Source organism: Abramis brama (genome assembly GCF_963993115.1).
Source record: "Abramis brama genome assembly, chromosome: 10".
Classification (NCBI taxonomy): Eukaryota; Metazoa; Chordata; class Actinopteri; order Cypriniformes; family Leuciscidae; genus Abramis; species Abramis brama.
In genome coordinates this window covers 32846154-32871274 of record NC_139972.1, presented here as the reverse complement: position 1 = coordinate 32871274, position 25121 = coordinate 32846154, and the positions used below count along the sequence as shown (strand labels likewise).

At 37.7% G+C, this 25121-nt stretch overlaps 2 protein-coding genes across 5 annotated transcripts; both read left to right on the top strand.

Moving 5' to 3' along the window:
• The first annotated feature begins 650 nt into the window (after positions 1–650).
• Positions 651–10142, top strand: rnf168 (ring finger protein 168). 4 transcript variants are annotated; one of them, XM_084125389.1, is made up of 7 exons: positions 651–745; positions 1382–1791; positions 1875–1945; positions 4116–4286; positions 7094–7188; positions 7310–7385; positions 9134–10142. In XM_084125389.1, exons 2-7 carry the CDS (start codon positions 1458–1460, stop codon positions 9821–9823), a joined length of 1437 nt encoding a protein of 478 aa, XP_083981515.1. In that variant the 5' UTR covers positions 651–745; positions 1382–1457; the 3' UTR covers positions 9824–10142. The 4 variants fall into 4 exon arrangements, with proteins under 4 accessions (XP_083981515.1, XP_083981518.1, XP_083981517.1 ...); XM_084125392.1 differs by having other exon boundaries at positions 673–741; positions 1875–2022; XM_084125391.1 differs by having other exon boundaries at positions 685–745; positions 1875–2022.
• Positions 10143–13623: 3481 nt separating this feature from the next.
• LOC311091129 (transmembrane 4 L6 family member 1) lies at positions 13624–18412 on the top strand. The gene is made up of 6 exons (XM_084126896.1): positions 13624–13721; positions 13971–14162; positions 14864–14932; positions 15118–15272; positions 17134–17326; positions 17893–18412. The coding sequence occupies exons 2-6, from the start codon at positions 13986–13988 to the stop codon at positions 17905–17907; spliced, it is 609 nt and encodes a 202-aa protein (XP_083983022.1). The 5' UTR covers positions 13624–13721; positions 13971–13985; the 3' UTR covers positions 17908–18412.
• The last annotated feature ends 6709 nt before the right edge of the window (positions 18413–25121 follow it).

Below are 25121 nucleotides of genomic sequence, written 5' to 3'. Positions count from 1 at the left end.
GGTAGGTAAAATAAAAAGTGAACCCCCAGAAACAGTCCCACGGACCCAGCCCCAAACCCCATCTCTGCAATAATAATTAATAAAGGCTGGTTTCTAAAGAAGCTACTTCTTCCTGCCTCTTTATTAATGCTCATGGGTAGCCTAAATGGGTTCCATTCAGACCTTAATATTAAGTATTTTACTGTTATGTGTCAACAAGATTCAACGAGACATTTTCACCTACCCAGTTTAGATCTGTTGTGGTATTTATGCAAATTAGCACAGTATACGTAATTAGATTATGCATCGTTTGCCCATGTTAACAAACCATTTAAAAAAACATTTTTTGTTTGTCTTGATGTAAGTAATCTGTAATTTTCATGGTGATATCTAAAGGTTAAATTGTTTATCCTATTTACGTGAGAGAAAAAAATGAATAGGCGTATATGGTATATTTGGGTCTTTTTCGAAACTTTCCCCTAATGGGATTCATCGGGGCTTATTGTTTCCCCTTACTCAGGACATATTGAGGATACAAAATCAGATGAGTTTTGCTTCTGTTGCAATTTGTCCTAGGTTGACACCCATTTTGGCTTAAAATGACTGGACTACCAGTTTGAAGTCTATAATAAAACCGAAGGACTTTTATTTTGGAATTAAGCTCAACATTGGCGCTCATGGCTTCACATACGCGAGGAGGCGGGCGCAAATTTTCCCGGGATTTTGGGGCCTAGTGAGTAAGCAAGCAAGCAAGCAAGGAAGGCAAGTAAGTGTGAATTGTAATATTTTTAATTGTTCTTTGACATTCGCATTAATAAACCATATAACGACAGAGACGTCACGTATTTTAAACAATCAAAGGTTTACCTTCATTTTACCCTCACAACAATCACTCACACTGCTAAAAAAAAAAAAAGTTGCTAGCATTCAGATGCGGGTTAGCATAATAACTTTTATAAAATAATCTACAGTTCATTTGGACGTATTCTGAATATATGCTTTATTGACAATCGTTTATAAAATAAGCCTTTTTGGATGTCTTGTGGTAAAATTCCCACTGGTTAATGTAGCTGATGATGAACACATAACAATTTAACAACATAACTATGTGATAACTTACAGGCTAGTAACAATTTGAAGTGCAGGTTTGCGGATGCTTACTGAATAATTGATTTGTTGATCTGAATAAGCACCTCATATGTAGATATTTACATTAGATTTAATGTTATCTAATGCAGGGGGTCTCAACCTTTAGAGACCCATTAAAACTACATGTTTTATATAGTTTCTCCTTACAAAACCTGCAGCTGTGCTTTGGTGGTGGAAACCCTGGATCTAATGTAGTACATGTCATGTAATACAGTGTTTTAGATCAGGCTTTCACATTGTTCTTGTCTTTCAGCTGACTGTCATATGCTGCTGTAGAAGCTGAGAGAGAGAGAATCATCATTGACTGACACCGAGAGGCCGGCCGCAGAATGCCGCCTGTGTCTGAAGTGGACACGGGTCCGGTTGAGGAAAGCTCCGGGGGTCTTGAACGCTCAGACTGCCTCTGTCCGATCTGTCTGGACATATTCCTGGAGCCGGTCACTCTTCCCTGCACGCACACGTTCTGCAAACCCTGCTTTCTGGAAACCGTGGACAAGTCCAACATGTGCTGTCCGCTTTGCCGAAAGCGTGTGTCCACGTGGGCACGACTGAACGGCCGGAACAAGACCTTGGTCAACATTGAGCTGTGGAGACGCATACAGGACGCTTTCCCCGCCCAGTGCGAGCGGAGAGTGCAGGGAATTGATGATTGTGATGATGCTGGTATGGTGAAGCCGTATGTGCTACATAACCGTTTCATGGTAATGCATATTACATTGATTAATCGCTTTCTTTTCCCCTCCCAGTGCTGATTTCAAGACCTCGAGTATGTCAGCCAGGAGAGCTGAGAAAAGAGTACGAGGACCAGATCAGCAAGGTGAGAGATTCACGACGGTCTCGACTCTCTCTGTTAAGATGTGGTGGATTTTTAGCCAGCAGTCACTGAAATGGCAGGTGGGCCTCCATGAATGCACATTACAGACTGCAATCCCATGTTTACATTGTTGTTCTGCCAACAACACAGTGGTTTTTGTTTGTGTGTCCTGTCCTGTCCTGTCCTGTCCTGCCCAGAGCAGAATGCTGGTTCTGACATTTATGCAATGGAATTTATGAAAGATCTAGCCTAATTTTTTTTCTCTTTTCCGTGCACATAATATTTATAGTTGTTCATACACATAATTACACTTAAGATTTATTATTAGTAATAGTATTATCAGGGGTGTAACAATGTATCTGTCACAATATATCGCAATACAAAAATGCAACAATATGTATCATGGATAGTGAAAATATGTATTGCCAAAATGAAAATTAATGTGTGAGAAAAATTTAAGTTACAGAGTTTTAGTGTCATTACTACATAAAACTATATATAATGTTTAATATAATGTATAATAATGCAATGGGTAAATATTTGTGGGTCCTGATAATGCCAAATGTCTTATGTTACCAGTAAAAAGTGGCCTACATTTTAAATGTATCTAGTCAGTGAAAGAGAGCAAGCAAGTTCGTCTAAAATAATTCTGTATTTTCAGCTTCTGAATCCTGAATATTTTTATTCTGGTGTCACTATTGTCCTGTGCGTTGGGTTTCCAGCACCAAGTCCAAGACTATTCATATTTTTTTTTTTTTCAGAGATAACTGCTTTTTGCTGTTGTACCTTTAAAGACATCTTCATAAATATGTTTTCATTTATGAAATTTCAGTTATGGAAACTTTTTCAGTACATGGTCTTTTAGGATTAAGACCCGTTCACACCAAGGATGATACTAACTAGAGTTGTCAAAAAGTACCGACTTCGGTACCAAGTCGGAACTGTAATTTAAATAATGTGGCGCTTTGAGCGGAATCGTAAACGCCTCTGATTGGCCATTGTGTTCACGCGCTCATCAGATATGTCTGTGATTGGTTACAATGATCAGCGCTTCATAAACATGTTGTAAATATACATCAATGAGGCTCTTGACCAAGCGTTGCACAGATACAGACGGGAGAGTTTGATAGCAGACGTCTACCAGCGGACAGCTTGTGCTTTCAAACGCTCTCACTCACTTTTCTGTATGTTCTCAAACGCTCCCCTGCGTTGATCATTGTAGCCAATCACAGACATTTCCGATGAGCGCGTGCGTGTATTTTTTACAGTCTATGGTGCGAACACAACGGCCAATCAGAGGTGTTTACGACAGCGCTCAAAGCGTCAATTTTAAAATGTCCCAAGTCGTTTTTTTATGACAACTCTGTCTCTAATACTAACGATAACAATAAAAATATATTTCTAAAAATCATTCTAAATGTAAAAGAATGACAGTCCACACCACTACTGTAATGTTAACGACAGAGAACCAATATCATTGTAATCAAGGTTTTAGAAGGATTTTTTCCAGCTGATGAGCGATAAAAACATCGACAGCCAATCAGAATCAGTTCCGTTTTAAAGAGCTGGAGCATTTAAAGTGACATACGATAAAACTGCAGCGCGCACTTAGAATAATCAGAACGATACTGTGTGTTGGTGTGGATGCTAATATAGTTATTGTTATATAGAGCACAGGATGCAAAGAGTGCTACTGGGATATAAAGTCTGTGTCTCTGTGCTCTTTGGATATGGGATAAAACATATGAGGCCAAGGTACTTGAATTTAGAAAACAATGTAAAAAACCTTGATTTATACATTACTATAACATTTTAAAACATACATTTTGCAATCAACTAGTCGACTGAATGCCACTAAAAACATCTGCTGTTGAAATACAATTTTTTTAAATATAATATTAAGTTTCATTTTTAAAATGCTTAACATGACTAATTTAAACATAGCCTTTGTAAAAATATAAGGTAAAACATGTAAAGTGTATAAAAAATTTAGCTAAATGACTAGTATTTCCAAGTCGATTAGCTGCAGCTGTATCGTTTAATCGACTTGTCGAAGAGTCTCGCACATCCCTAGTATACACATTGTCCATTTTAGTGCAAATAAAATCAGCATTTGTTATTGATGTTTTGTTGTTGTGAAGGCTGTCATCATCTGGTCTCTTGTTTTGAACAGCTCGTGGAGGAGAAGCGAGCTCTGGAGGAAGCCGAGCGGAGAGCCAGTGAGGAGTACATCCAGCGCCTCCTGGCTGAGGAGGAGGAGCGTATGGCGGAGGAGAGGAGGAGGCATGAAGAGCAACAGCTGGAGAACGATGAGAAACTGGCCAGACTGCTCAGCCAAGAGCTGGTGAGGTCACACATCAGAGTGACATGCACAGTCAGAAAAGTGCAGCAAGACTGTTTTAATAACATGTCAAAACAACAATAAAATCTGACAACGGACATTTGGACCGTCTGAGCATAACTGGAGGACGTGTAAATAATCTCATTCGGTGTCCCTAATGTTTACACGCATTCAAGCATTGACTCCATTTGTCAATCTCAGCCTTAAAGTGTAAGTTGCAGGTTAACCACCACAGCCAATTAATGTATAAATTAAAGTGCTCTATATGTATATATTTAATTATTTCTGTCTTAAAATGCGTTAAAATAACATTTATTGGGGTTTCTTCAAAGGTAGCGTGTTTTTTCAGTTACTGGGTGATGACGTCACAAGAGGAACTCGCAACCCATGCTCTGCTAGATTCCTACTGTATTATGGCTATTTGGAGAACGACTGAGGATGCGGAAAACCATCAAATTCTTTATGGACCACAGCCCTACAATTTTTAACCGGTCAGGCGTGAGAGAGGGGAGCCACGGCACTCAAAAGAGTTATTAATGCTTGGTGTGAGGAGAATTAGTGGAGGGTTGGCCAGGTGTCCATGGTGAGTAACGTTAGATACGTTAGAGCTAGTCTAGCCTGGTGCAAACTTAACCCGGATAATATAACGGAACAAGCAAGTCTTTTCAAAATATTGCCGTCATGTAGAATAGCAAGGAGGGACAACGACTGAATACATTATTTACTTGCAGTAAGTCAGTCCAAATCAGAGCTGTAACGTTAGAGATGCACACACTGCACAGGCATCAATCGCTAGTCTCATCGACGCCTCAGACGTCATGTAATACCCTTCCTCAATCCACGCGTTATCAATTTCTCAAGATTTAATTAGCAATGTTTATTGTCAGAAGAGAAAAAGAGAGATCGATGTCCCCATCACTGTGTTTGTGTGGGCTATGCCACCCAATTGAATCAGCAGTGGAGAGTGTGTGCTGCCGTGAGGTGAACGTGTTTTGGAGTTTAGTGAAAGCTCGACCTGCGACCAGCTGATCTGACGTGCCTGAACCCGTTTGTTTTGCGAATAGCTTATTCTCATTTCAGGCAGGATCACGGTCCCCTTGAAGTCAGCACACACGAGTATGTTTACTATGGAGTTATTTTATCCATAATTTTTTTTATCAAATAAAACATACAACCAACTTTTCTGAAGTTATGTAAGGCATCTATAGCTGCTAGCGTACGGTAACTATACTAGTGAGTTCCTCTTATGACGTCACGCCCCATCTAGTGGAAGGGAGCGGGAGCGGTTAAAACCACTGTTAAAAGTGCCAACTTTTCATATTATATCAGCATTTTGGTATAAAAAACAATGGTGGGCGGTTCTTATCTTTATGTTTAATAAACACATTGCATTATCTTCGTGAAAAATTTAACCTGCAACTTACACTTTAAGGATTGTTACCCAATCTTATAATTTATGCGAATATAAGTTCATCAGTATCTACAAATTAAAATTGGAATGGATGCCAAACTAGCTAAACCCTACTGAGTTGCAGCATCATTTAGAAAAGCTAAATCTGCATACATTCTGTGCATTTTTTTCTTATTTTACTTCCTATTCTGCTCTGATTGGTCAGATGACCCAGTCTGTTGTGATTGGTCGACCGCTTACATCTCTTGTCGGAAATGAAACGTGCATTATCATATTTGAATTTCAGCACTTGATAGTGATATGAACAGTAAAGATGGCGTCAGTTTTACCTAGTGCTGGGCGGCATGACCAAAAATCCATATCACGGTATTTTTCAAAATTATACCGGTATTATTTTTTTTCCAAGCACATTTTCTACTGATTGAGAGAGGAAATACTGCAGTAGATTGGCTGAGAATGCCCCATTTTAAAAATCCACACTAGTATTAAAACAGGTTTGAAAGGCTGTTTACAAAGAGGTGCCAGCAGGAGGCGCTGTAGGAGCGGCAGAAATAGCGGTTTCCCCGGTAACGGCTGTACACAAAGCAGCGCAGCGATCATAAACGCTGCTTTATCAGTAAAGATAAAGAAAGATTCAATTGAAATAACATCGAAACTTTTCTAAAGACTTCAGATACATCCATATTAAAACACCCACCCCACGCTTTGACTTTGAAACGTGCAGTGCTCATGTTTATTCAACGATGCCAACCACAAATAGATTTTCCAAAAGGCTGTGTTGATATTGTGAACCAATGTATGGGAAGCACTGTAATTTAATTTGACAGCTATCAATTATAGTTTAATCTCTCCATCTTCACCGTCACGCTCAGTAACACACACAGCTGTGCCTCACCACGGTGCAATAGTGAAAAGACCCTCTCAAACAGTGTCACGCCGCATTCCCAGCGGTGTTTAAGCGACATACACCGGTATTGCGGTATATTAAAAATTCACAACAGAAATAAGCATCGGTATTCGGTATGAAACGCTATACCGCCCAGCACTAGTTTTACCGTATCAATTTGAGCCTGAGTCCACGTCCTTTTGAAGTGCTGTAAAGTAGATTTGCTTTCACGGTGCAGAAAATAGCGTCTTGTCATTTCAACAACACCATTCTTCAAGGCCTCAACTACAACTACAATATTTCATAGTGAAAGTAGACATTGTTCACAGGCAGCCAATGAAGACAATAGGCAGGCATTATGCAAATTTGTTACAAACCTACATTAGTTTGAGCTGAAAGCAAGACTGGAATTACTGATGACTCACTTCAGCCAGTTCAGAATCAGTTCTTTCTTTTGAGAAGAAAACGCCGCAATCGGGGATGATGCAATGCAGTTTTGTGTTGCTTTTGCAGAATTCAGGACCGATCTCTGAATCACCATGGATCGTCAAACCTACTGATGCTACGCCAGCTAAGAAAACAAAACCAAATAAGGGGGACATTGAGAAGTGAGTACCTGCTGTTGAACCCCAGTATATCAGTAGTATAACTCCTGGATATTGTTGAAAGTATTGAAAGGCCACAGAGAAAGAGGGTTTTTCTAATGCACTCCATTCTCTTATATGTCAGGTTTTTGCGTCCAATGCCTCATAAACCGCCGAGCAGTTCAGACAGCAGCCCAGACTCCTCTCTGATGGCTAATAAGGTGATTTTAAAGATGCTTTGATTGTCTTTTCTCCTCTCATAAATGAAATCATTACAAAGGAAATAATGATGTCTTTCAGATCATACATGCCACGTGTATCAGTTGTATTTGGACTGAGTTTTAGTGAAGATAAAGTTTTTTCCTAACATTTTCCTTAAAGCCTGTTTTCTATTTGAATATGTTTTAAAATATACATTTTTCCTGTGATGCAAAGCTGAATTTTCAGCATCATTACTCCAGTCTTCAGTGTCACATGATCCTTCAGAAATCATTCTAATATGACGATTTGATGCTCAAGAAACACTTATTATTATTATCAATGTTGAAAACAGTTAATATGTGTGGATACTTTTTTTCCCAGGACTCTTTGATGAAAAGAACAGCATTTATTTAAAGCCAAAATATTTTGTAACATTATAGATGTCTGTCACTAGGGATTAGGGCTGCAACAAACGATTATTTTGATAATCGATTAATCTAACGATTATTAGAACGATTAATCGACTAATCATCGATTATTTCGCCGACTAATCGGTAAGTTTTAGAACGATTATTCAGCTTTTTCAATTAGTTAAAACACTCTAAAAAATTAGTCATACATATTCTAACTATAATATAAAAAAAGAAAATCACTTCAGCTTTTGAAATGGTTGTTTTAATGAACTTTGAGCAACTAAACAGGTCATTCTCTTTAAGTTTTCAGATTTCTGTCCAACTCAAATCACACACAAATGCTCTCTAAGCATTGTTTAAATATTCGGTTCTTTTTCAATAGAAAAAAATCAACAAAAATGAATCAGCTGCAATACAGACAAACTTAATCTGCAAACAATTATTATAAGTTGACATGAGTTAAGTTGATATTATAAAATTGACATGACAATTGATCTAATAGAGACATTCTCATTCACCTTTTAATTTACAGTATGAAAAAGTAACTGACACGATATTCTTCATAACATCTCCTTTTGTAAGTCTTCATGAATATGGAACAAAATACAGGCAAGTGATAAGACTGTAATACCTAATAGTGTTACAATAATAAAAACAGCCCTGACTCCTAAGCTCGATCAAGCTTTATTCTATGCAAAAATAAATCATCACATTACTGTAATTATCTTATTATTGTTCATATTATTGCTATTAGTAGTAGTATTGCATTCTCTAATAAAGAGATTTACTGCTAGTTATTAACGTTAGCTCCAGCTGGAGAACATTCACCTCTCACCGGCTCGTCTTGTGCTTTTACATGCATGTTATGCTCCCGTGAAAAGCAAGTTCCACCTAGCATGTATTGCACACGACAGCATTCTTGGTTTGAAGTTTTGTGAAACTTTCACACACCTTGCTAGTTCGGATTCGTTTAGACATTCTGACTCCGTCGTAATTCGCGCTGTGTTTTCTTCTACCGCAATAGCATTTGTAACGGCTGCATTACTCTCTAGCGCTACAGCGCCGTAGCGGTCAAATCGCGATATTGCAGGCCCTTACATTAGGTCACGTGGGATCAAACGACTACTCGACAAGAAGATATTTTTGTCGACTAATCGTTTCAGCCCTACTAGGGATGCACCACATTTTCCAGATTCTGATTCCAGATTCCAGGTATTGGTATCGGTGCATCCCTAACTATCCCCCCAAAAAATACTTGATCCAAAACCTTTGTAGTGCGTGTGCAAAGTTCATGCATGCTTAGTGTTTCATTTTAAAGATTATAAATGTATAAATGTTCCTTTTTTTTTTTTCAGGAGAACATTCTGAGCCCTCCAAAAGCCCTCACAGCACCATCTGTGGAGGACACGGTTAAACAGAGTGTGCCTGTGCCGGACTACAACGGGAAACCCTCCACCTCCAGCTTCATTCCCAGCGGCTCAGAACACACTTCTGTTTTTAACAGTTCCAACAGCAGCTCTTCGAAAAGGAAGAGTTCAGAGGTCGAGCTTCAGAGTGAAGCGGATCTACACACTAAGAGGCCGTGTTCTTCTCCGCGGTGCGAATCTCCTTTTTCACTTGACAGCCCTTTTCTGTGTGAACTGGCGTGGCACGAGGAGACCTTGCGGAGTCGCTGGCACCAGGAAGAGGAGGACCGAAGATTGGCGATGCAACTTCAGAGAGACCTGAACCGCCAAAGCGCCGTGGACCGCAGGAAGGGTTCAGCCGATAGCTATCAGCTCCGGCAAAAAAGCACTACGGCTTCCACAAGTACAAACACGGATGAGGAGAGTACGATAAAGAACATTAGTACGCCACGGTCGACCAGGAGGAACAGCACGGGATGCAGGGACGAGGGGAAAACTGAAAAGAGACTGTCTGGAACTGGGGGAGCGACCCCTGGGAAAAGCCCCGCGTCTTCTCCTGCAACAACGGTCCCGACTAGCTTGAAGAAGGGGGCGAAGCAGACCACCCTCACGGAGATGTTCCCCAACATGAGCAGCTGAACGATCCTCTGCTGCTCTGATCTGCTTCCTCAAACGCCCCACAGACTGGAAACAGATGTTAGCAGCCGCGTTCTCTTATCTCGTTCGGTTTCTGCTCAACATCTTTAGTTGCTAATACTCCTTCAGTGCCTTTCCAGAGAGGTTCATACTGTAAAGTCATGACGGTTTCGGAATGGTTTTCATTTTATAAGCGTTCATAGACGAGTCATGACTAGCTTAGAGATTGAAATCGTGTGAGTGCTGCAGGAGAAACTCATTTTGTAAGCATTTGCAGGCATTTTCAATTTGATTAAAATAAAGAAAAGATTACTTTACAGAATTTAGTTTTTGTTGTCGTGTGTTTTATTTGACAAGCAGAATGCCTAAATTATTCCTTGTGGTTATTACACTCAATAAATAAACATTTAGGCCGAAATTTAAGATTTATGTATTTGAATTTCTTATCAAATTTCAATCTATTTGGATTGAGCAAACCAATAGACTTAATGTGATCCACATTTATTAGTAATACGTAAATGAAACCTGAAAGAAACCGGAATAAAAAATATATAAAGTTGCACTTTTACTGTATATCACAGAACTCACATTTGTTGGGAAAAAAGTCAGAACTGCAAGTTTATATCTTGCAATTCTGACTTGTTTGGTCAGAATCGTGACGTTACAATTCGCAATTGCGAGGTTATAAATCCAAATTTTGAGATATAAAGTTGCAACTGAGAAAAAAAGGTCAGAATTGTGAGATAAAATGTATGTATTTTTATGGCATGAAACAAGCTTCCATATGAATCTGTTTATTCAATTAAAAAGTATGAACCGTTGTTAGTTGTGAAAATGTACGAGATTGAAACAAACTGGACTTATTGATTCATATAAAAACCTGATTATTGTGCAATTAAAACACGTTCAGTGCATTACTATTTCAGAAATCTTGCTTGTTTCGTTTTATGTATGACTGACATATGCATCACATTGTTTATTAGTTTGTCAAAACTAATCCAAATGCATTGAAACGAAATGTGTAATTCAAATAAACACCTTAAATTTAGGCTGATTTTTTTGTTTCCAGATCGAAATAATTTATTTAAGAAATTGAACGTATTATGTATTTATTAATATTTTCTCATAATCCTAAGTTCAAAGAATGCCAATGTGACTCACATCTGTCTTAAAGAGGAAAACTTCTGATCTGCATTGTCATGACTGCATGTTTTTTACATAAGGATTTGCATAATCCTCTACATGAGGATTGCTAAAGCACTGCGTTTTGAGAAGTAGCCTATTGTTGGAAATATCATGTGAAATATGGGAAAAAGACTGTCAGATGATCAGTGAACCAGACAGTCGAAGTTTGCTCTAGTCTTGCCCTGTTATGGTTATGGCTTTCAGCATTTCCCATAGTGTTGGTTGCAGCACTTCCCACTTGATTCTCGTGCGTTTTTATACAACATGAGTAATATTCCTCACTTCATTCTGTGTCAAACTTTCCCCCAGGTAAAATCCAAAATTAGCCAATCAACTCTATATGGCGATTTGAATGGATTCTATTTAAAGTGTGTATATATAATTGCTTGGTAAAGGTGAAGTCAGCAAATGGAATTGAAAAAAAAGAGTAGGCTACTTGATCAAATGAATAGGCCTACAGCCTTGGTGAACATTAGAGACTTATTTTAAAAATGACCCCAAACTTGAATGATAATTCTTCACAATAAGAATAAGTAAATCAGGTTTGTTTTGATCTCATGCCGACTTCGAATCATGCAGAATTAGGACACAACCACATATTTTTATGAGTAGGCAAGCTATTGAAAGGGGAACATGTTCCCTTATAGTAACGTTTTCAAATAAAACGATTAAACATTCTAATAATTCTGCAGTTGCTGGTTTGACAGGCACAAAAATCCCCTGATTCATGAACTGTCTTGTGAGCGTGCTGACTGGCATTCAACAGAACTGCATCATAGGCTGGTCATACAGTTTGCTTCCAGTTGTTGCACACAACCACTGAGGAACAAAGCGTGTCAGATATCAGATCATGTCAAAGAAAGAGCACAAAATGAACATAATACTAAGTCCTGACCTTTGGAAAGCAACATAAAAGATTGTGATGCAATCGTGCAAATATTATTGTGCATATGTGACAAACTACACATTCAAACCCAAGCAAGAACATTCGGCATGCATTATAGTGAATAGGGAATTTTATGGTACTCAATTATATTTATGTAATAGTTGATCCATTTCTTAACTGTTTATCACTTTTTGAGCATGGACCTGAAAATGACATTTTCAGCTTAAAGATTTTTTAGTAAATCTTGAATGTTTTGGAGCACAGACTTAAGTTTCGCCTGTTTTTAAAGCAGACACTTGGCAGATTATTGCTGAAGTGAACTTAAACTTAAAAAAGTTAAAGAATTGTACTTTTATTGTTATGAAAAATGCACAAAATACACATTATGCTCTAAAACTGCAAGATAATCAAAGCCAAATTTGTGTTCCAAATTTGAACTTTACATCTCTAAAAATGAGCTTTCAGTAAGAATTTGTTTGGCTGCAGTACCAAAAGTTTCCACTAGATGAAATTAGCTTCATGTTTATAAAAACAAAACAACATTTTTCAGTCCAAAAATGACCAAAGAGCACCAGAAGGTCCAAGGAATGGTTGCCCCAAAAATGTAAATTTTGACACTTTTTACTCACCCTTGTGTCATTCTTTCTTCGGTGGAAAACTAAAGGTGAAATTTTAGACGACTACTCACTCTATTCTATGCGATTAAAATGAATGGAGACTGCAGCTTCCAAACTTCAAAAAGGGCACAAAAGCATCATCAAATTAGCACAGTATAAACTAATTTTGCTTCAGAAGCCATCGGTTGTGAAAAAAAAGTACAGTACACTTTAAGTGTACTCTGTTGAAGTGCACTTACATTAAGTTGCCTTTTGTTTAATTAATATTATATTATGTGCTATTACAGAAACACATGTTAACACACATATTGTTTACATCTTTTGAAAAAGTATCATAGCATGTATAAATTAGCCACATTCTCTTCCAAGTCTTTCACTGTAATTCCGGATTTATTTTTACTTTTATTTTATATATAAAAAAAGGAAGGACAAGTGAAATTGTCATTGTGGTTGGCTACTCAACATTACACAATAATATTACAGTACTTATTATTAATTTGTAATCCACTGTAACGTGTCATATCTTTTGTATCTGATTGTATCTGATAGCCATTAGGACATGTTTTGTATTCATAATTTATAATGATATCAACACTGAAGTTAGAACCAGTCTTAAAGATTTTTTCACTTCTGCAGTGTTCACTGTCATATCTGATTTTTTTCTATAAACAAATCAGTTTTTGCCTGTCATTGGATAAGGTTTCATTTGTTAATATTAGTATTAGTTACCATAAACTAACAATGAACTACTTCTACAGCATTTATTAATCTCAGTTAATGCTAATTTCTACATTTACAAATACACTATAGAATTAAAAGTCGCATTTTTTTAACATTAGTTAATGCTCTGTGAACTGTAACATTAACATATGAACAGTTTTAATAAATAAAATTAACGAAGCTTAATAAATGCTGAAAAAACATATTGCTTATAGTTAGTTCATGTTACAGTAATTAATGCATTAACTAATGTTAACAAATGAGAGCTTATTGTATTTGTAAACACAAACAGCAGTTTTAGTCATGGTTTCAACATCCTCATCTGGCCGTGTCAGTGTGTGTCACAGAAACGTGGGTAGGAAACACTCATCTGTATTTAAGCAGTTGAAGTTCCTCATCCTAACACTTGAGAGCTCAATCACGGCTGAAGACTCTTCTGAGCGTCCCAGAAAACACTGTCATCCTGAAACTATATTCTACAGTCTTTCAACAGGTAGGCCTTTTTCATTATTGCAAAGCATTATTCCCGAGCATAAAAATATATATACAACATAAATACATAGCTAGTTCATGTGATGAATCTCACCTCTGCTAAACACCTGTGCTAAACTTTCCACATCCACTAAAAATCACCAGTTGATAATCAGTGCAAAAATGTTTTGTCATCTAATGCATATAGTTCATAAAGACAACATTTATGACGACGCTGCGTGAAGAGTAATGTCTGATGTTGTTTATGCAGGATCCCTGTGCTGAGATGTGTGTCGGTCACTGCTCCAGGTGTGTGGGAATGGCTCTGATTCCTATAGCCATCGTCTGCATGGTGGCGAATGTGCTTCTGCTGTTTCCAGACATGAAGTCTCAGTACCTGACAGAGAGTCATGTGACCAGAGAGGCCATGTGGTGCTCTGGGATATGGGCATCTGGCCTTCTGGTGGGTTTGCATTACACTAGCCGTCAAGCGTTTCTAGCCCTTTATTGGTTGTATAGGAGATCTGATACTGTTTAATAACACGATAAAGACATTTTTGGGTTACACTTTATTTTAAGGTGTCATTGTTACAGTGTAATTATATATTTAAGTACTGAGTAATATTAAGCAACTACATGTACTTATAGGGTTAGGGTTTGGTTGAGGGTTAGTTGCATGTAATTATGCATAATTTACTGGACACTTACAGGACACTAAAATAAAGTGTTACCCATTTTTGTTTTATAATAATAATCAATGTGTATATTATAACACTTTATAATAATAATTATTATTATTCAAATGCACTAATCAATAATGCACTTAATAAGTTAATATATGCACTTAATATACACAACAATATACAGTAGTCAGCATTTGAAGTGGATCAAACAAGTTCATCAAAGTTGTCCTAAGACAAGAACGGGAATTGGTCAAAATTCATGTATAACTTTGCTGAAAGGTTTTGATCCACTTCAGTTGTTCCTCAAGGTTTTGTTATTGTTCTGGTTTCAACATCCTCATTTGAAAGACATTTTGTCTTTTTTGTGTTGAACTGTTTCAGATCATCATGCAGAATCATCAGTGGGGTTTCACTGTCACATGATGCAATTGTATTTGACGTCAAACAAGATTGCTCTGATGACTGTTGTGTGTTTTGTCAGGTGCTAGTGGCTGCTCGAGGCTTCACAACACACTACGAAAAGACAGGATGCTGTTATTTTACTGCTGAGGTAAGACAACTGAATTATGCGTTAGTTAGGTTTTTTCTTTTTTTGTATTTTCCTTTCAACCATGATCATCATAATGATGCTTTGAGCAAATATCTTGTCCTAATGATGTAAAATCACTGAACAAATTTTTGGGAGAATTTCTTTGAGAATTTTTTAGGAACTTGTCGTTCTTGTCGTGTGTCCAGGTTTTGCGTAAGTTGGGGTACACGTGTTTGGCTATTGTGGCAGCGGGGTCGTGTTTCGTGGTCAGTGGGATAGGGCTGACGCTGGGACCCCTCTGTTTACACAATGGCACTGAAGGCCTAAAGTGGGAACGGCCATTAATACAAGTCAAAAGTGGGTGAGTAAGGCCTGAGATTGTTATATTCTTTCACTGTGTTTACAAAAAGCGGTAACTTGCAATTATTTATGCAGTAGCCAAAATCGTAAACATTTGTAGTTATTTCACTGAGAAACAAATCAGATGTGAAACAAACCTGATGTGGCTGACAGACTTTTGAGAGCTCATTAAATGTTAAAGTGTTACATAACAAAATGCGGTGTTAAAGGACAAATCCAGTGAAAAATGAACCTGGGGTTAATTAACACATGGTTACCGAGTCGATCGTTCCCTGCGATGCGTTTTCATGAAAATCGAATGTATAGAGTTTTATCTTTAAAAACAGATTAGCTCATAACACTAGTATATGGGGCACAGAGTAAGTAAAAATAAATCGCTAGTTAATACCACTAACAAGGCTCAAAATAGCCTCACACTAACACGGTAACATAATGAGGGTCCCTACATGCAAACCGAAGCATTGAGAACTTTGTAAGTGTACAGACAGTTTAATAAGAAGATACTTTATAAAGACAGTACATTACGCGTTTACATGCAGGATCCATCTTGGAAAACAGTCTCGACTAATCGAGTCACGAACGCCGTCGATAGGATAGCTGGTCGATAGGAATTACGTTTGTGAAATCTAACGTAGCACGGCGTTCGTGACTCGATTAGTCGAGACTGTTTTCCAAGATGGATCCTGCATGTAAACGTGTAATGTGCTGTCTTTATAAAATATCTTCTTATTAAACTGTCTGTACACTTACAAAGTTCTCAATGCTTCGGTTTGCATGTAGGGACCCTCATTATGCTACCGTGTTAGTGTGAGGCTATTTTGAGCCTTGTTAGTGGTATTAACTAGCGATTTATTTTTACTTACTCTGTGCCCCATATACTAGTGTTATGAGCTAATCTGTTTTTAAAGATAAAACTCTTTACATTCGATTTTCATGAAAACGCATCGCAGGGAACGATCGACTCGGTAACCATGTGTTAATTACCCCTAGGTTCATTTTTCACTGGATTTGTCCTTTAAGTAGATTTTCCCACCTGATATCAAAACTGTGGCTTTTAGTTCCTGTGTTAGCTTGGACGCTATCTATGTGCTAGTGTAGGCTACTGAAAAGTGAAGATGTGTACCAATAAATACAAATCACTGCAGTTCCTGTAATGAAATGAAAACTAGAGGCAGTAAAACAGCAACGCCTTTTATTTTTTTTTCACACAAAAAATATGATTATATCGAATATAATTGAGACTTTTTGCGTGGTTCTTTGCACAATATGACCTTAAAACACTTTTTACCGTAGTACATCATTTGTAAACTAATTCATTTTGACATTTGCATCACATAATCAGCTCCATATGTATGGCTTTTCTGACACAGCACACTTGCTCGGTAACTCACCTGATATAATACTGTGATGGAGCGCCTTGAGTGCAAGTCCCGTAAAAGACGAGGGTGAACATGATTTCAACATTCCAATCGACCAATCAGATTTGAGCGACAAGTTTCCAGTTTACGTCAAGGTTTGGCTTACAACCAGGGTTATGTGCTTCTACATCAGTGTTATTCACCTATCACTCCACTCTGATTTTAGGGATACGTTTTGGGTAGAGTTAGGTTTAAGGGGTAGGGGGTAGGGTTACGACTACATTTTCGGACAGGAATGTTGTTCCAGGACACTTTGAAAGTGATCGAAATACGTGCAAGATGCAACGTAATCTAATTTTGCAGAAATGTCGCCATGCATGTTTTTCAATTAGCCTGGGTCGCAACAGTTAACATTGTTACGTTGTGAAAATTCAGTGCACTTTAGCATAATGATATTTCATGTAAATAAATGACGACCGTGATCCTCTGTGTCTGTTAATGTAGAGAGAAGCATTACCTGTATGATCGGGAGCGATGGGCATCGGCCTGTGTGGAACCTCGAGATGCCGTGATCTGGAATATTGTTCTTTTCTCTGTTCTCATGGTAGCGAGTGGCCTTGAGCTCATCTTCTGCGTTCTGCATCTCCTCACCGCCGCACTGGAGTTCATGTTTGGACCGGGCTTCTGCAAGAATAAGGTACAAATGTTTACAAAGAGCCTTCCCTTCACTGTAAAAAATGTCGCTGTAAAATAACGGTAATCTACTGGCAGCTGTGGTTGACAGCTTTCCATTTTTACAGTATGTTACCGTAAAAATACCATGGAAGGTAAAAAAACCCCCTGTAATATAATATTAATGAAATAAAAGGCCACTTAAGTGTATTAAAGAGAGTTCACATTCATGACACACTAAAGGGCACTTTTAAATGCACTTTGTAACAAAGTAGAATTAAAAGTTTTACATTTTAAATCATTGTTTTAATAATCTTTAGTGCTTTAAAGAACACATTATAATGTGTTGACTATCAGTACTGGATTAGGATTTAAACTGTATTTGATATTACGCATTATTTTTAATATACTATACATCATCATTACAAATGTGTAATTACAAATGTTTTTCAATAGAAGTTTCAATAGAAATTATTTTAAAGTATATTTTCATTTTCAAGGTAATTGCATTTTTATAGCAATTTATAGCAAATTTGCATTGCAACATTAAAAAAAACATGAACCATTTTTTTTTTTTTTCTCTCTTTTTAGGTTGTTCCTGCTTGAAATAGCCAGAGGTTCTATTATTTTCATCTGCATGTGAGGATGACATTTTTTTCAGGGTTAAAGTGTCAGCTATGACTACTCAACTTATTTTAAACAAAGGAAAAATAGAAATGAGAAGTGGATTAGGAAAGTCAGTTTTCACATCCCTGAATCTTTTACACCATTCATGTGCCTGTTGCTCAGCTGGTTCAGCATAATGCTGGACAAATATAAATAAGCTATTTAAAATACATATGTGACTAATATAATGTGATATATTCTCAGAACGCACTTTAATCTGTATACACTGTAGGCATGTGAGTGATTTAATATATATGTATGTGATAAAATACTGGGTTTATATAGTTAATACTGAAATGCTGAGTGTTAATAGATGTTCTATTTATTGTTTGATTTCTACAAGATTAAAATCGAATTGATCTAATTGTATGAGCGATTCTGTGTGTAAAAGAATTCATTTATTTATTAAATGTATTTTAATAAAAATGCAAGCTGCACACTTTTGAAGAAAAAAATACATTTCACAGAAAATGCTTTTGATTTATAACGTGGTAGATTCTGTTCATAATTCATACTGTGAAACTGTGTGTTGTCATAAAACTGAAAAACCCCCATTCACAGACATCTGACACAACAATGTTGGACTGGACACGTCAGAGTCATAAACTCAGCATATTTAAAGCTGCTTTAGTTGCCACAAGAGGGCCACATAGTTCATGTCCATCTTTACATCCATAATAATAAGTCTGTGGATCTCCCAAAACAGTGAAGTGGTTCTCACTGCAGAGCCAAATGATGTCCAGCTCCCCCTCTGGATGGAGTTTGACTTTATTAGGTTTAGAGATAGGGTTATGTGTAGAGTTAGTGTGTGGCTGAACCTTCAAGCTCGGCCCTTGGGCATTTTTGCTATATACAGCGGGGGAAATAAGTATTGAACACGTCATCATTTTTCTCAGTAAATATATTTCCAAAGGTGCTATTGACATGAAATTTTCACCAGATGTTGGTAACAACCCAAGTAAGCCATACATACAAAGAAACAAACAAAAATAAGTTCAGAAATTAAGTTATGTGTAATAATGTGAAATGACACATGGAAAAAGTATTGAACACATGAAGAAAGGGAGGCGCAAAAAGGCATGGAAAGCCAAGACAACTGCTGAAAACTTACAGTAATTAAAAAGCAATCCAGCCCCCTGTCAGTGGAAATTAATAACAGCTGGTTCAGTCCCAAATGATGGCCTACAAAAAGGTCTCATTGCCAAGGTGTCACACAAGACACATCTCATGATGGGTAAAAGCAAAGAGCTGTCTCAAGACCTTCGCAACCTAATTGTTGCAAAACAAGATGATGGCATTGGTTACAGGCGCCATTCTAAGCTTCTGAATGGTCCAGTGAGCACTTTTGGGGCCATAATACGGAAGTGGAAAGACAATAATTTCACCATAAATTTGCCTCGACCAGTGCTCCTCGCAAGATTTCTGATAGAGGAGTGAAAAGAATAATCAGAAGAGTTGTCCAAGAGCCAAGGATCACTTGTGGAGAGCTTCAAAAAGACCTGCAGATAGCAGGTACTGTTGTCTCAAAGAAAAAAGTAAGTAATGCACTCCACCGCCATGGCCTGTATGCACGCTCAACACGCAAGGCTCCATTACTGAAAAAAAAGCATGTTGAAGCTCATTTAAAGTTTGCTGCACAACATTTGGAAAAGCCAGTGAAATACTGGGAGAATATAGTGTGGTCACATGAGAGCAAAATTGAACTGTTTGGATGCCATAATACCATATTTGGAGGAGAAATGGCAGTGCACATTACCCTAAAAACACCATACAACTTGGTGTTGGCTCTTGGACAACTCTTCTGATTATTCTTTTCACTCCTCTATCAGAAATTTTGTGAGGAGCACTGGTCGAGGCAAATTTATGATGAAATTATTGTCTTTCCACTTCCGTATTATGGCCCCAAAAGTGCTCACTGGACCATTCAGAAGCTTAGAATGGCGCCTCTAACCAATGCCATCATCATGTTTTGCAACAATTAGGTTGCGAAGGTCTTGAGACAGCTCTTTGCTTTTACCCATCATGAGATGTGTCTTGTGTGACACCTTGGCAATGAGACCTTTTTGTAGGCCATCATTTGGGACTGAACCAGCTGTTATTAATTTCCACTGACAGGGGGCTGGATTGCTTTTTAATTACTGTAAGTTTTCAGCAGTTGTCTTGGCTTTCCATGCCTTTTTGCGCCTCCCTTTCTTTATGTGTTCAATACTTTTTCCATGTGTCATTTCACATTATTACACATAACTTAATTTCTGAACTCATTTTTGTTTGTTTCTTTGTATGTATGGCTTACCTGGGTTTACCAACATCTGGTGAAAATTTCATGTCAATAGCACCTTTGGAAATATATTTACTGAGAAAAATGATGACGTGTTCAATACTTATTTCCCCCGCTGTAGGCCACAAATTGTGAAATGAGTGAGTGATTTAGACACTGAGTTCGCCAGAAGGGCTGCCGCTTTTGCATAGTTTGTGCTTGCTGTTAATCATTAGAAACGCTGTGATCATCGGCAGTTCCATCGTCCGGCATGTCCACGCTACCTCAGGTAAAGGTAAGGTGCGCACTCACTGCTTTCCTGGTGCTCGTGTTCTTGATGTCGCTGCGCAGGTCCCCGAGATCCAGAACAGTGACAAGCGCGTCGGAGCTGTCGTGTTGCACGCGGGAACGAACGACATCAGGCTCCGGCAGACGGAGGTTCTGAAGAAGGACTACAGGAGCCTGATCGAGACGGTACGCAGCACATCGCCTGAAACAACGATCATCGTGTCTGGACCGCTTCCCACGTACCGACTAGGACAAGAAAGTTTCAGTAGATTACTTGCTCTAAATGAATGGTTAATGTCATGGTGTAATGAACAGAGACTGCTCTTTGTAAATAATTGGAATCTGTTCTGGGAGCGACCTAGGCTCTTCCGTGCTGATGGTCTTCACCCCAGCAGAATCGGAGCGGCTCTTCTGTCGGACAACATCTCCAAGACGTTACACACCATATGACTAGTAAGTCAAAGTCCAAATCACACTATTTGCTGTCCAAACTTAATTGATATAAGTACCAATGTAGAACATTATATTGAAACTGTGTCTATTCCTCGTTTAGTGAGGTCAAACATTAAATCTACTGTAAGATCCAGGAAAAATCTAATTGTGATTAAACCAGTAAATCTCAATATTAGTGAACAAAAACAATTTATAAAGCTAGGTCTTCTTAACATTAGATCGCTCACACCTAAGGCGGTTATTGTAAATGAAATGGTCACAGATAATAGTTTTGATGTACTTTGCCTTACTGAAACCTGGCTTAAACCTAATGATTATTTCGGTCTTAATGAGTCTACTCCTCCAGGATACTGCTATAAGCATGAGCCCCGTCTGATTGGTCGTGGCGGCGGTGTTGCAACAATCTATAGAGATATTCTTAATGTTACTCAGAAAACATGTCACAGGTTTAATTCGTTTGAAGTAATTGTGCTAAATGTTTCTCTCTTAGATGTAAGAAAGAAATCCCTATTATCTCTAGCCTTGGCTACCGTATATAGACCACCTGGGCCTTACGCTGATTTCCTAAAAGAGTTTGCAGACTTTCTCTCAGATCTATTGGTCAATGTCGATAAAGCATTAATTGTTGGAGATTTTAACATACACGTCGATAACACAAATGATGCGTTAGGGGCTGCGTTTACAGATTTATTAAACTCCTTTGGGGTCAAGCAAAACGTCACTGGTCCCACTCATCGTCTTAATCATACGCTAGATTTAATTATATCACATGGAACCAATCCAACCGATATAGATATTATACCACAAAGTGATGAAGTCACTGATCATTACATGGTCACTTGCATACTACGTACTGCTGAAATTTGTCACGTTGCGCCACGTTATCGACCAGGCAGAACAATCCTTCAAACTACTATAGATAGATTCTCAAATAGCTTACCTGATCTAACTCAGCTGATTAGTGAACCCAAACAAACAGATGAACTAGAGGAAATGACTAGCACTATGAGCACCATTTTCTCTAGTACATTAAACATTGTTGCACCAATTAGATTAAAAAAGGTTAGAGAGAAAACTAAAGCACCATGGTATAACAATACTACGCATGTTATCAAGAGAGAAACTCGTAATTTAGAGCATAAATGGAAACAAACTAATTTAGAGGTCTTTAGAATCACGTGGAAAGACAGTATGTCACGTTATAAAAAGGCCCTAAAAGCGGCCAGGGCTGAGCACCTCCGCAAACTAATAGAAAATAACCAAAATAATCCAAGGTTTTTATTTAACTCCGTGGCTAGACTAACAAATAAACAGACGTCACCTGAGCAAAATATTCCGTTACAGTTTAGCAGTAATGATTTTATGAATTTCTTCACTGAGAAAATAGAAAGCATCAGAAACACAATTCTAAATGTACAATCCTCAATCGCGCCTTATAATTCAGCCTCAATTATCGACCCTCAAGAAAAACTACAGCGCTTTACAACTATAGGACAGGAAGAGCTAAATAAACTTATCATTGCATCTAAACCAACAACATGTTTATTAGATCCAATACCAATTAAACTACTGAAAGAAGTGTTACCTGTAGTGGAAGAGCCTCTTCTCAATATTATTAACTCGTCTTTATCTTTAGGTCATGTTCCAAGAATATTCAAGTTGGCAGTTATAAAACCTCTTATTAAGAAACCACAATTAGATCATAATAATCTAGCAAATTACAGACCCATTTCAAATCTACCATTTATGTCTAAAAAACTAGAAAAAGTTGTGTCCGCTCAATTGTGCTCTTTCTTGCAAGAAAATGATATCTATGAAAAATTTCAGTCAGGATTCAGACCGCATCATAGCACAGAAACTGCGCTCGTTAAAATTACAAATGATTTACTTCTAGCTTCTGACCAAGGCTGTTTCTCAATACTAGTTTTACTCGATCTTAGTGCTGCGTTTGACACTATAGATCACACAATACACTTAGATAGACTACAAAACTACACTGGTGTTCATGGACAGGCATTAAGCTGGTTTAGATCGTACTTATCAGACCGCTACCATTTTGTCTGTTTAAATGGGGAAAAATCGAAGATAACGTCAGTAAACTATGGAGTGCCGCAAGGATCTGTGTTAGGCCCTCTGCTATTCTCAATATATATGCTGCCACTTGGTAATATTATAAGAAAACATGGAATTAATTTCCACTGTTATGCTGATGACACTCAATTATATATTTCATCACGACCAGATGAAAACAATAAATTATCTAAATTGACAGAGTGTGTTAAAGATATAAAATACTGGATGACGTGTAATTTTCTGCTATTAAATTCAGATAAAACGGAGGTATTACTTATTGGTCAAAAAAACTGCCCACAAAACCTCTTACAATACAACTTTACTTTAGAAGGATGTCCTGTTACTTTATCCACTACAGTAAAAGACCTGGGTGTTATATTAGACCGCAACTTATCTTTTGAAAATCATATTTCATATGTTACAAGAACAGCCTTTTTCCACCTTAGAAACATTGCTAAGCTACGTAATATGCTATCAGTTTCTGATGCAGAAAAGTTAGTTCATGCATTCATGACCTCAAGACTAGATTACTGTAATGCTTTATTAGCTGGTTGTCCTGCATCCTCAATAAACAAGCTACAGTTAGTCCAAAATGCAGCTGCTAGAGTTCTTACTAGGTCAAGGAAATATGATCATATAACACCAATTCTATCATCTCTACATTGGTTACCTATAAAGTTCCATATCAATTACAAAGTATTACTAATGACCTATAAAGCACTAAATGGTTTAGCTCCTGGGTATTTAACGGAACTTCTATCGCCCTACAATCCATCGCGCTCTTTAAGATCACTAAATTTGAGGCTTCTGGTCATTCCTAGGATATCTAAGTCCACTAAAGGAGGGAGGGCATTTTCATATTTAGCTCCTAAACTGTGGAATGGCCTTCCTGATATTGTTCGAGGCTCAGACTCGCTGTCCCAGTTTAAAACTAGATTAAAGACGCATTTCTTTAGCCAAGCATTCACATAATACTTACCTTTTATACTACAGTTGAATCAGATTGAATGCATTATTGTTATGAACAGCAGCTACGCTAATTATTTCCCATCTGCTTTTCTGTTGTTATCTCGGGATGCTAGTCCCGAGGTAAATACAGATTGTCTGCTTCAGTTTGTATCCAGCCTCCCATGGAAACTACAGATGCCCCAACACCCGTGCAGAGACGACTCGACGCCTGTGAAGAGACGACTCAACGCTGGCGATATGTTTATGCCCTAAATTAATGCATGATTAATTAACTAACTGTATTTTTCTATGTACATTTCTGAAATGCACTTTGTGTAAAGCTGCTTTGAAACAATATGTATTGTGAAAAGCGCTATACAAATAAATTTGAATTGAATTGAATAGTTTGTGCTTGCTGTTAATCATTCGAAACTTGGCAAACTGTCAGCTCCAGTAGTATTTATCCTGAACTCTTGTCATGGAAACTATGTATAAACCTTAATTAAACAATTTAATAATCATTTACAAAGGAATTTATACCTGTATGATATTATGCTGTAGCCACATTGGACCAGCGGTTTGGAAAACACAGGTGAAACTCGAAAAATTAGAATATCGTGCAAAATCCGTGTATTTCAGTACATTAAACGTGGGAGCTGACTGGAGCTAAGCTACTCTATATTACTTTTACTAGGCTAATTGCTAGCGTGAGCTAAGAGTACTCGAGTCCCATACACCGCACGACCATGAGTGTCTCTGTGAATGGAGCATCTGTAAAACAAACCAGCAGGAAGCAGTAGTAGTACTGTCGTCTTATTTATTTTATTCAAAGCACAGAATAAGAACTGCACAGGCAAGCCCCATCTTACACATCTCTTTCCATGACGGTGAGAACCACATTTTTACATAACAAAGCAGTAAATGAACCAAGAACACCCGAACTAACTTAAACATAAACACACATAACTTTACTAACACAAAAACCCAACCATCTTGCTTTAATAACGCATAAATCAACTCCCAACAAACAATTACCCATAATGCACTCAGCTGCTAGCGCTGACTGCCAGGTCATCATTACAATATTTATTATATATAACTATATACATATGCATGATTATGCTTTTCAGAGGGC